The sequence below is a fragment of the Chrysochloris asiatica genome, unplaced genomic scaffold (assembly GCF_000296735.1).
Source record: "Chrysochloris asiatica unplaced genomic scaffold, ChrAsi1.0 scaffold00143, whole genome shotgun sequence".
In the NCBI taxonomy this organism is placed as follows: domain Eukaryota; kingdom Metazoa; phylum Chordata; class Mammalia; order Afrosoricida; family Chrysochloridae; genus Chrysochloris; species Chrysochloris asiatica.
This window is the reverse complement of record NW_006408661.1, coordinates 4,698,419-4,711,895: the sequence shown is the minus strand read 5'-3', so window position 1 is coordinate 4,711,895 and position 13,477 is coordinate 4,698,419. Positions and strand designations below refer to the sequence as shown.

Here is a 13,477-nt window from a genome sequence, read left to right as displayed (position 1 = left end):
AAAGAAGGTATTTGAAATAAACAAATCATTTGTCTTGCAGAAATCTATCATTCGTTCTCCAACATCATTTCTATCACCAAGTCCAAATTTTCCAACTACTGGTCCTTCCTCTTTGCTCCCAACCTTTGCATTCCAATCACCAGTTATGAGCAATACATCTGATTGCATGTTTGCTTGCTTGGTCAGGCATTCTGTGTTGTTGCTGGCAGAGCTCTTACTGCACTTCCACCCGATCCGCCATCTTGCATGTTGTTAGTCATCAAAAGCCATGTTACCCTTTAAATTATGTGCCTTGTAGCTTAGGGTGGGGAAACAGAAACCTAAGATTACAAAATGGAGTTGAAGGGAGGGGAGAGGGAAAAACCCGGAAAGTACTGCCTAAAATGGCGGACCTGATTGTGACTGATTGATTATTGTAACAGTAGCTGTCTTCCAAATTTCTTGGCATAGATGAGTGAGTGCCTCCAGTGTTCCATCAGTTTTTTGAAAGATCTCAATTTGTATTCTATCAATTCCTGGAGTCTTTGTTTGTTTGTTTTGCCAAAGCCTGTAGTGCAGCTTGGATGTTTCCTTCAATACCATCAGTTCTTGATCATTTGCCATCCCTTGTAATGTTTGAACATTGACCATTAATTTTTGGTACAGTGACTCTGTATATTCTTTCTATCTTCTTTTGATGCTTTCTACATCATTCTCTATATATTTTCCCCCATAGAATCCTTCAATATTTCATGACAAAGCTTGAATTTTTCTCTTCCTTTCTTTCAGTTTTAGAAATGCTGGGCGTGTTCTTCCTTTTGGGTTCTAAATTCAGGTCTTGGCACATTTCACTATAATGCTTTACTTTGTCTTCTTGAACTGCCCTTTGAAATTTTCTGTTCAGCTCTTTTATTTCTTCATTTATTCCAGTCACTTTAGCATTTATATGCTGGAAAGAAAGTTTCAGAATGTTTTCTGACATCCATTTTGGTCTTTTCTGTCTCTCCTGTCTTTTTAATGACCTTTTGCTTGCATCTTGTTTGATCTTCTTGATGTCATCTCACAGCTCTTCTGGTCTTTAGTCATTAATGTCTAATGTTTCCAATCTATTAAAATGGTCTCTAAATTCAGGTAGGATATGTTCAGGGTCATATTTTGGCTTTCATGGACTTGTTTAAGTTTTCTTCAGTTTCAGCCTGGACTTACATATTAGCAATTGATATTCTGTTCCACAATCAGCTCCTTGCTTGTTTTGACTGGTGATATGGAGCTTTCCACCGTCTTTTCCCACAGATGTTGTCAATTTGATTTTTGCAGATTCCATCTGGTGAGGACCATGGGGATAGTCATCTTTCATGTTGCTTAAAAATGGTATTTTCAATAAAGAAGTCACTGGCCTTGCAAAATTCTATCATGTGATCTCCAGAATAATTTCTATCACCAAGACTATGTTTTCCAACTACTGATCCTTCTTGTTTCCAACCTCCACATTCCAATCATCAGTATTTATCAGTACATCTTGATTGCATGTTTGATCAATTTCAGACTAAAGAAGTTGATAGAAGCCTTCAACTTCATCATCACTGGCTTTAGTGGTGGCATGTAAATTTGAATAGTAGTGGTATTAACTTGTCTTCCTTCCATACATATGGATATTATCCTATCACAGACTATGTTGTACTTCAAGATAGATCTTTTTGACCATGAATCTATGCATTCCTCTTGAATTTGTCATTCCCAAGACAGTAAACCTATGTTTGTCATATTCATAATGGCCAACACCAGTTCATTTCAGCTCACTAATGTGTAGATTATCAACTGGTCTGCATTCACATTTCATTTTTTACACTTCCAATTTTCCTAGATTCATACTTCATACATTCCATGCTTGCAGCTGTTTCTTCTTTTGAGTTGAACCCTATCAGTAAATGAAATCCTGCAAGCTTTACTCCATTCATGTCATTATGGTCAAGTTTACTTTGCAGAGGCAGCTCGCAGCTCTTCCCCAGTCATTTTTTGAGTGCCTTCAAATCTGAGGGGCTCATCTTCCAGCACTATATTTGACAATGTTCTGTTGCTTTCCATAATGTTTTCATCTTACGGCACTATATCTGGCAATGTTCCCTGTTATTCAGAACTTTTTCTACGGATAAATATTCAATAGTAGTCCACCTCTCCTTCTGCCTATTCTGTCTTATTCTCCACGTTCCATTGAAACCTATCCAATAGAGGTGCCCCAGCTGGTGTTCAAAATACCAGTGGCATAGTTTCCAGCATCACAGCAACACACAAGTCACCACAGTACAACAAACTAATGACAAGTAGTGGGAAAAAGTTGGTAGAAGTCTTCAATTTAACCATCACTGTCTTTAGTGGTTAGTGTGCAAATTTGAAAAATAGTGCTATTGATTAGTCTTCCTTGTAGACATATGGATTTTATCCTATCTCAAGCATCATTGTACTTCAAGATAAATCTTTTCTTAATTGTCATTGTGAATTAAGTGAAGTTTTACAGAGAAGATCATTAGTTTTACATTCAACAAATCACATACTTAGTTTCTTCTCAATAATGTCTATACCCTCCATGCAACAACAGGTATCCCATTTCCCCACTCTGGTTCCTGTTTTCATTCCACCCTTCTTCCTATCCCTTCTTAATTTTGTCCTTAGGTATATGTTGCCCTTTGGTATTGAAGAATTGACTGTTCCATGGTGAGCGTACCTTACTAGTGTTGTTGCCCCTCTATATACCTGTCTACTCCTTTGCTGAAAATTGGGCCAGATGGATAAGTTCCATTACATACCTTAAGGGTGATCAAGAGCCATAGTCTTGGGTTCCACCAGTTTTTTCTGACCAGTAAGCCTGGTCTTTCTTTTATAATTTTGAGTATTGATTCACATTTTCTTCCATTATACTCAGGACCATCTTATGTGATCCCTTTCAGAGCAGTTGCTAGTGAAATCCAGGTACACTCTAGCTCTTCCGCTCTCAGAGTTGTGGTGACTGATACTTGCTCCATTGGTCCATTGGACTAATTGATTCCAAGCATCAAGATAGATCTTGAAATGCTCTTTTTGATGATGAATGTGATGTTATTCATCTTCAATTTGTCATTCCCAGGATAGGAAACCATATTATTGTCAGATTCCAAATGGCCTATGCCAGTCCATTCCATCTTACTAATGCCTAGGATATTGATCTTTATATATTCATTTCATTTTTGACAACTTCAAATTTTCCTAGATTCATACTTTGTACATCCAATGTTCTGATTATTATTGAATGTTTTCAGCTTTTTTTTTTTTTTTTTTTTGAATTGTGCCCCGTCAGCAAATGAAAGTCCCCAAAGCATTGCTCTTTTCACACATGGTGGTCAACTCTACTTTGAAGAGACAGCTCTTCCCCAGTTGTATTTTGAGTACCTCCCAGTCTGGGAGGCACATTTTCTGACACTATTTCTGACAATGTTGTACTGCTATTCATAAAGTTTTCAGTGCCTAACCATTTAGAAGTGGTCTGCCTCTCTTTCTTCCTAGTCTGTTAGTCTAGAAGCTCTGCTGAAATCTGTCCACCACTGTTGACCCCATTGATATTTAAAATACTGGCAGCATAATTTCCATTATCAGAGCATTACACAAGCCACCATAGTATGATAAACTGACAGACAAGTGGTGGACTTCATAGATAGATAGATCCTGTGGGAAAAAATGTATAATGTGTATGCAGCAACGGAATGTTTCTGATTTTTTTAATTATATGTAGTAAGAGTGGTATTTGAACTGTCATCATTTATATTAGAATCATCATTCAGAACAATAATATATATGTCATTGTTAATTGACATCGATTCAGTTCCGACTCATAGCAACCTTGTACAGGGTTTCCTGGGAGTGGATGGTGAGTGTGAACTGCTGACCTTGTAGTTCAAACCAACCTTGCAGTCCAGTGCTTATTCTACAGCATCACACCAGGACTCCATGTATATTATATGTGTATGTTGTTGTTGTTAAGTGCCGTTGAGTTGGTTCCGGCCCATATAACCCTGAACAGGGTTTCCAAGGCTGTAAATCTTTACGGGAGCAGAGAGCCTCATCTTTCTCCTGTGGAGCAGCTGGTAGTTTCGAACTACTGACCTTGTGGTTCACAGCCTGATTCATAACCACTACGCTACCAGAGCTCCATATTATATGTGTATATATATCATATATTCTGGCTTTTATTTGAATATAGAATGTAAGGCGTAATCACGCTTCCTCCTGACTTTTACTTTCTTCACCAAATACTTTACTTTTAAAAATATTATGTTGCCTAGAGTCCCAAATGTGAAACCTTGTATTCAATCTCATTTTCGTTCTGTTGTATATCATGATGAGGAAAAAGATCCAGAGGGGTTAAATATGAATACAAGAAAATGTGAGAAGCTTTGTAGGGTCCATTACCATGATGTGGCAGCTGGTTTGTGCTGATTCTATTGTGCCTCAATGTTTATTTAATTAACCTTGAAGAAGGACAGTGGATATAACAGTGTTGGGAGGTCCTAAATTTTGAGCAGGGCAAGAATCAGGAAACAACAGTTATGGAGGTGCAGCTATTCAAGGAGACAAAGGAACCACACAGAGAACCAGACCTGGTAGGAAGAGGTAAGGAAAAGGAAAAAGCTGACCCAGAGCAAAGTACCCAGATCAATGCACCCACCATCTTGAAATGTTGTCAGCCTTTAAAAAGCATAATTATGTTGTCACAGACTGGTTCTTATCTTTATATGAAGTAGGATACATTGAAATAATATGTAGCATCACCCAGTCCAGGGTTGTGCCTCTCTATAACTCAGGTTCAATTACCTGTTGTAACGGCCACACAGAACTCAGACACCATACTAACAATTATGGGGTTTATTCAGGAAGTTAACAGGTTACAACACAGAATCAGAAAATGCTCAGGGAACAGTAGTTTCAGTCAAATGCTAATAAATGTCCACAGGAAACATCACTCCACCATAAACCTCTGCCTGAAGGTACTTGGTTCTAGTATTCTGTTATTATCCTTTTGATTTCCTTCAGTTCCGTTGTGACATCGCCCATGTGGTTTCTAATGTGTGTTATTTGTGTCTTCTCCCTCTTTTCTTTCATTAGGTTTGCCAATGGTCTGTCGATTTTGTTTATTCTTTCAAAGAACCAGCTTCTTGTCCTGTTGATTGTTTCTATAGTTTTTCTGTTTCCTATCTCATTTATTTCTGCTCTAATCTTTGTTATTTCTTTTCTTTTGGTGGCTGTGGGTTCCCTCTGTTGGTCTGTTTCTAATTGTTGTAGATGCTGTGCTAATGTGTTAATTTTGGTTCTTTCTTCTTTTTGGATGTGTGCATTTATGGCAATAAATTGTTCTCTCAGCACTGCTTTCGCCGTGTCCCAAAGATTTTGTTATTTTGTGTTTTCATTCTCATTTATTTCTAGGAACTTTGTGAATTCACGTTTAATTTCTTTTACTACCCAGTCGCTTTTCAGCAGGGTGTTATTCAGTTTCCATGTATTTGACTTGATTTCCTTGGTCTTCCTATTGTTGATTTCTAATTTGATAGCATTGTGGTTTGAGAAGATGCTTTGTAGTATTTTGATATTTTTAAATTTATGGAGATTTGTTTTGTGTCCTAAGACATGGTCTATTCTGGAGAATGTTCCATGTGCACTGGAAAAGAATGTGTATTGTGCAGTTGTTGGGTTGAATGCTCTGTACACATTTATGAGGTCCAGTTGGCTGATTGTATTGTTTAGTTCTTCTGTGTCTTTGTCATGTTTCTTTGTGGTTGTTCTATCCATTTTTGAAAGCAGTGTATTAAAATCACCCACTATTATTGTAGAATCATCTATTTCTTTCTTCAAATCTTTTAGAGTTTGCTTTATATATTTTGGAGCTCTTTCATTGGGAACATAGATATTTATTATGGTTATTTCATCTTGTTCAATTGTCCCTTTAATCATGAGATAATGTCCATCTTTATCTATTATGCTGTTTTTTGCCTTAAAGTTTATTTTATCAGAGATTAGTACTGCCACTCCTGTTTGTTTTTTATTGCAATTAGCTTGGTATATTTTTTTCCATCCTTTGATTTTTAATTTTAATCTGTTTTTGTCTCTGTGTGTGAGATGTGTCTCTTGCAGTCAGCATATTGAAAGGTCTTGTTTTTGTATCCATTCTGCCACCCTCTATCTCTTAACAGGTGCATTTAATCCATTTACATTCAGTGTAATTATCCATAGGTATTGATTAATTGCTGCCATTATGTTTGTTTTCTTTGTGGTGTTGCTGCTTCTTTGTTCTGTGTGTCTTCCTTTGTTGAGTTCATGGTACTTGTTTCTAGTTCCAGAGACTAGCAAACCTAGTTCCCTCACTTACATGCCAGGAGGCACCCCACTCTATAAGCAAACTTCCTGCCCTAAGTTACTGTGCTTTACTTGCTTCGTGGGTTCCGAAGGTCACTGCTCTGTCTTGTGCTCTGACTCTTGGTTCTGTTGCTGCTGCTCCTCTGTTACTCCTCCAGTGTCACAGGTTTCTGTCCCTGAGTCGAGGCAGGTCAACGCACAGGGATCTTAGGGTCCAAAAGACACATTTCCTCCTGCCTCTTTTTTGATAGTAATGAGATCCACCTCCTGCTTCTGAGATGATTCATTTTATACCTGTGTGAGAGGTTCAAGTTTTTACAATTACAATGAACTCTGGAAACATTCACATCTGAATTATGTCATCCTATAAGTATCTTTGCTGTGGGCTAATGTTTCAGACTGCAAAGTCGTTCGAACTGCAAGCTCACCAGCTGCTCCTTGGAAACTCTATACAGGGTCACTATGGGTTGGAATTGACTAGACGGCACTTAACAACAACAACAACGTAAGTATCTTCGGAGTCCTGGTGAGGTGCTGTGGGTTAATGTGCCAGACTGCAAAGCCATTTGAACTGCAAAGTCGGTGGTTCAAGCACACCAGTTGCTCCTCAGAAACCCTATAGAGGGTTGCTTTGGGTCAGAATCCACTCAACGGCACTTAACAACAACAACATAAGTATTTTCAGGAGCTCTGGTAGCATAGTGTTTATGAATCGGGCTGCTAACTCAGGGTTAGGAGTTTGAAACTACCAGCTCTTCCGTGGGAGAAAAATGAGGCTTTCTGCTCCTGTAAAGATTTACAGCCTCGGAAACCCTGTACAGGGTCACTATGAGTCAGAACCGACTCCACAGCATATAACCACCACCACCATAAGTGTCTTCTTCCACCTTCTCTTACTCAGATCAAGCAAGGCAGAAACATTGTTTGGTGGGAGTTCCAAACTATGGGTAGAAGAGACATTAGATAATTCACTACACCACAGATAAATTTTAGTACTAAACTAAAATATGTATATTTTTGCTCAGTAACTTCAAAGAGATTGGTCCTTCAATTAGAGTGTCAAGCCATCTGTATCTTTGGCCAGAACAGGAAGAGATGGAGTATGCCAGGCACTCAAATAGGTGTTTCAATATACAGTTTCTTATTTAGCCTCCAGAATAATGCTTAAAATTATATGTCACTCCCATTTTACAAGATAGCAATTTACCCAAGGTCACACAGCTTGTAAGCTGGGATTCAAACCCAGCTCTTTCTCCTTGTGCTTGGTAGAAAATCACACATCTAGAACAGAGCCCTGCAGGTACAATGGTTGAGTGTTAGGCTGCTAAACAAAAGACTGGCAGTTTGAACACAACAATTCAGCCACACAGTGGTCAGAACGACCTGACTATCTGCTCCCCTAAAGATTGTTGTTGTTGTTGTTGTTGTTGTTGAGTGCCGTGGAGTCAGTACCGACTCATAGTGACCCTGTACTGGGTTTCCAAGGCTGTAAATCTTTATGGGAGCAGAAAGCCTCATTTTTCTCCTGCAGAACAGCTGGTAGTTTTGAACTGCTGACCTTGAGGTTCGCAGCCCGATTCGTAACCACTACGCTACCAGAGAGAAAACCATATGGAGCAGTACTACTCTGACACATGAAGTTTCTACGAGTTGAAAATTGACTTGACAAATCACCATAGTTTGGTGTCATGGATTGAGATGTGCCCCCCACCCCCAAATATGGTCAACTTGATTAGACCATAATTTTGATCTGATATAATAATCCTCTATTTTGTGATGTGTTGTGAATGTTGACCTCTATGGGTTCATGGGCTTATGTTGGCAAGGATTAGTTTATGCTTGTTTCAGTAATAAGGCAGGATTGGGATGGGATGCAACAGCCTTACTCAGGTCATAGCCCTGATCTGATATAAGAGATTACTTGAGGTGTAGCATCACCTTTTATCTTACAAGAAGTGAAAGGAGAGAGAAGGGTGGGACCTCAGTACCACCAAGAAAGAGCTGGGAGCAGAGTACATCCTTTGGACCTGGGGTTCCTGCACTGAGAACCTCCTAGACATAGGGGAAGATTGATGCCAAGACACATGGAGATCTCCAAGGGATGCTGGACCCACAGAGGTTGAAAGAAGTAAAGGACTTTACCCCAAGCTTTCCTGTGGAGCTGTCACTCTGAATTTGGGCTTGGAGCCTCCTAAACTGTGAGAGATTGAATGTTAGAGTCATCTACTGTGATACTTCTGTGACAGCAGCATCAGATAACTAAGACAATAGCTTTTCTCTGGTTTTGACTTTAAAAAAAAATTTTTTTTTTTTTTAAGGTTACAAACTTTGCCAAATATCTTGAGTCCTCTCAAAGGCCGCCTTTCCTACCTGGTTGATTAAAATGGAAAACTAAGAAATATTTCCTCTTTCCCTTAGAAGGAGTTCAGCATTGCATGGGTTATGTATAGACTATTTCTTTCTCTCCACTTAGTTCAGGTAGACAGACAGAACTTACATTACAACTAGGAACTTAGAAAGAACAAAATTCATGATTTTCTTTTACCTTTGTTTGTATATGATGCAAAAATAACTCTTAAAATTTTTAAAATTTCAAAGTAAATCAATTGTGTGTATTAACTCTTAAGGCAGGCCAACCATTTCCTTGTGTTTATTATATTAATCCTATCTTAATTTTTCTTTCTTATTTAATGCCTCCAAAAGCTCTTTATTTGCTTTTTAACTACAGCAATGCTTTGGGCAGGTATGTATTCTCTGCTTTTTCCATGGAATACTTCACGGTTCCTTATTTAGATGATTCTGATTGGATGATTCAGGGATATTTAATTAAAGTGGAAATTTTTATTTCCATGCTTTTTTGAGCTTTGGGACTTAGCCTTCAGTGATTGCTTACCTTTTTAGAGTCTCATAAGATATGGGACCTCTCTCCAAAATACAGACACAAATACAAAATTTTAAATAGGCATTCAGGGTGTTTCAGTCAGAAGTTCTGAAATAAGTCCTGTATTAAGTTTTTTTAAAAGGGCATAATGTGTTTATTTTTAAATAAAAAATGTTTTTAAAAGGGCATAATGTGTTTATTCACTCCCTTATAAATCATCTTAATTTAAACATGCGACGTGCATTCTTATCACCTCACTTAATGGATAAGAACAGTTGTTGTTTATAAGAAGAATCTTTCATATTTAAACAAAACTGTTAAAACTACATGTTATAAAAATCATTTTTAACTATAAATACTTCTTTAGTGTTAATAGAATTTTCTACATAACAGATTTTCTATTAAGATGAAGCTAAACTAGCTCATACAGTTTTGCTTAGATTTGAACAACATGAGTTAGTTGAGGCTGTATATTTAGCATTTATCTGCTGTAAACAAATATAGCTTTATCTTACAAAATGTTTTCCATTGCTGATGAACATCTTGTGGCTTTGTAGGTACGGATCACAATCATTGGTTACTCTGATGTATATTATTGGGAGAACCGTAAGTACAGATTTGCAGATTATAGAGGTAAGTGCTTTAAAGACTGTGAAACAGAATGGTAACTTAGAAACCACTTCTTAAAAAATAATTTAGAGTTGCTAAAATTAAAAATAATATATTTATCTGCCTTGTTACAATCTATGGTCACAAGAATGCTATTATCACTATGAAGGAACTGTTGTTGTTATGAATGCTGTTTGCATCGTGTCCTGCTTCTGAAAAGGAGACTGTTCTCATTCATGGAGGTTTGGGCTTTCTCACCTGAGTTCCTGCAGTAGAATCTGCCCCAGGCTCCCTGCCCCAGGCTGGTCTTCTCTCCATCTCATCCTTTTTATTGCTGTCAAGTATTGCCCTGCTCCAAGTTTGTCCATAGCTTTTTGTAGTTTTCAGAAGAAATTTTAAAATCTTCCCATTGACACACCAGGCCCGTCATCATCTGTCCCTTGCCCTCCCCTTTAGCCTCATTTTTGTCTATCCCACCATTGATTTTCAGCGAGCAAGAATGATGGAAAGATGACCCCAGACACTTACCCTCTAGCTATACTGAATCATTTACAAATTTTCTTAAACTATCATTTGTTTCACATCTTTGATTTTATAGTGTTCTCCTGTTATCTATAATAGACACAAAATGGACTCAAATATACCAAAGATCATGAAGATGTCACAGGATGAAGCTATGTTTTATTCTGTTATATAAATGACAATGACAACAAAAGATTTCAAAAAATGCTCTACCTTCTGTGTGGGGTATTTCCCCCATCCCTGATGTTGGCTTATCATTCCTAATCATCCTTTAAGTCCTTGCTCCAACCACCTATTTTCTAGAAATGTTTTAATGACCTGATTTTTGCCTTCTCATCCTCTATGTTTGCCAGTCATCCGGTGAATATTTTTATCATCGTATTTACCACATTATACTACAGTCAGTTGTGTAAATATATCTACCCCATGGGGTTACAGTGAGCTCCTTGGGGACTGACACAGTATCTTAGTTATATCTGTATTCTGATGGTGCTAGTTGTGTGGCATGGAGCTGGTTCAGACACAGAGCAACCTTGCATAGGGTTTTCAAGGCTATAAATCTTTATAGGAGTAGAAAACCTCATCTTTCTCTTGAGGAGCAACTGGTGAATTAGAACTTCTGATCTTGAGGTTATCAGTCCAACACTTAACCCACTACACTAACAGGGATCCTTATCTGTATTCCAGAGCCTAATGTTGGGATTTATCATTTCTTGACTGATTTCCTTGTGACCAAACTTCGTAGGTGGGCTTTCACCAGAAATACATATTATATATAGCAAATATAGCTCCAGTCTTAGCATCACCCAGCATCAAGCTTCAGTCCTGAAAAAGTGCTAATTAGGCCATATGCACCAATCACTATATGTGTGTGTGAGTGTGTATATGAAATACAGTGATGGGGCTAGCCTGGCTCATGTGTTCACACCTAGAGTCAACCCCACATAAACAAACCACAGGCACTGAGAGGGGAAAGGTGTAGTTCAGAAAAGAAGAGGGGGATTCTGTAGCCAGAAAACAAACTGAGAGCAAAAGCAAATGCCTACCTACCAAAAAAATGCCACACACACGGAGTAAATCAAGAGTACAATATAAATATAGCTTCTGCATACTCAGTAGAGTAGCTAAAATTGGGTTTACAATACTAAAGATTGGCAAGCATACCCAGAAACTAGAACTCTCCTAACTTGTTGATGGGAATGAAATGTGATACAACCACTTTTAGAAAAGGGCAGTTTAAATAAATGTTAATCAGACATTTATGATCTACTTGTTCCACTTTTAGGTTTTCACCCAAGAGCATTGAAGACCTATTTCCACACACAGACTTGTACATGAGCTTAAAACAACCATCCAACTATCCAACAATAGGGAAATGGATAATGAAAATGTAACATATCTACACAACAGAATTGTTGTTTGTTGTTGTTAAGTACCATTGAGTTGGTTATTACTCATAGCAACTTGTATAGGTTTTCTGTGGAGCAGCTGGTGAGCTTGAACTACTAACCTTGCGGATCAAACAGACTCTGCAGTCCAACATATTAACCCACAGCTCCACACCAGGACTCCTACAATAGAAAACTACCCAACAATAAATAAAGAACAAATTCATGTAGCAACATAGATGAAGCTCAAGATGCACATCCTGAGTAAAAGGGACCAGATAAATAAGATAATATATTATATCTTTCCACTTACATAAAATTCCAGGAAATACAAGATCATCTTTAATGACAAAAGGCAATTTGGTGGTTGCTTGTGACAAAGGAAGGGATGGACTACAGAGGAACATGAGAAACATTTTGCATGCAGTGAAAATGTATTCTATCTTGATTATAGCTGTGGATTCTCAGGTGTATATTGCTTAGAATTTATTGTCTTATACAATATAATTATACACAAATTATATCACAATAAAATTGATAAAAATACAAAATATTTAAGTATAAATTAAACACCAGGGTCTGAAACTACATTATTAAGAATAGAGAGAATGGGGGATGGGGGGGAAATCTCATCTCTGTCGATTCAGACTAGCAACAACCCTATGTTGTTGCTGTTGTTAAGTGCTGTTGTTAAGTCAGTTTCAACACAAAATGACCGAGAAACAGTTGATGGGTTTGAACTGCTGACCTTTTGGTTCACAGTCCAATGCTGATCCTACAATATGCATACCAGGAGTCCTATTACAGGACAGAGTAAAACTGCCCCGTGGGGTTTTCAAGTCTGTAATCTTCACAGAAGTAGACTGCCCATGAAGTGGCTATTGGAGTCCAACCACTAACCTTTGAGCAAGCAGCTGAACTCTTAACCACTGCACCATCAGGGCTCCTTAAGAGTAGAAAGAACCGGTGTAAACACCAAAGGAAACTTAAGCGCCCCAGCAAATAACTACTAACTACTATATATCTACATCATAGTAGCCTAAAATTTGATCCTAAGCCAAAAAAAAAAAAGAAGTAGTCAGTTATGTAGCTATGTAGCTATTATCAGAGAGGAAGAAACACTAATTCCTAAAAGAATTCTCTTGTTAGAGTTTTGGCTCTGTTAAGACTGAGCTGTCAGGGTCCAATTTATCAGGGATTCCCTGGAGGAGGAAAAAAAGACACACCCAGAACATGCTGGACAGAAATCTAGCATGGAGACTTGAGTTTATTATCAAATATTCAAGTCTCTTAATTCAGCCAGTTTTACTGTTGTTATTGTTTGATGAATGAATGGGTAAACTTGATGTACATTTAGCAATGATCAAAATTCCAAAATTCACTGATAATTCTGGTAGCGCTGTGGTTATGAATCAGGCTGTGAACCGCAAGGTTAGCAGTTTGAAACTACGAGCTGTTCTGCAGGAGAAAGATGAGGCTTTCTGCTTCCGTAAAGATTTACAGCCTCAGAAACCCTGTACAGGGTCGCTATCAGTGTGAACCAACTCCACAGCACATAACAACAACAACAAACTGTAACAGTTTTCAAAACAAATGTAGGTTACTTGTAAATATCCTCATCAACAGCTAGTTATGCTTAATAATCATACTATAATGTTATTCTGGTGCACAAAACAAAAACTGCTATAAAATTACAACAAATAATTATTTCAGATTAATG

The 13,477-nt window shown here is 37.8% G+C and overlaps 1 protein-coding gene across 1 annotated transcript in view; it reads left to right on the top strand.

Annotated features, from left to right (window-relative positions):
* The window catches only part of LOC102813960 (aminopeptidase Q-like), a 142,564-nt gene that overhangs the window by 116,715 nt on the left and 12,372 nt on the right, over positions 1–13,477 (top strand). Inside the window, exon 19 of the mRNA XM_006870527.1 lies at positions 9,796–9,871. Coding sequence (XP_006870589.1) covers positions 9,796–9,871 — 76 coding nt within the window. The remainder of the gene's footprint in view (positions 1–9,795; positions 9,872–13,477) is intronic.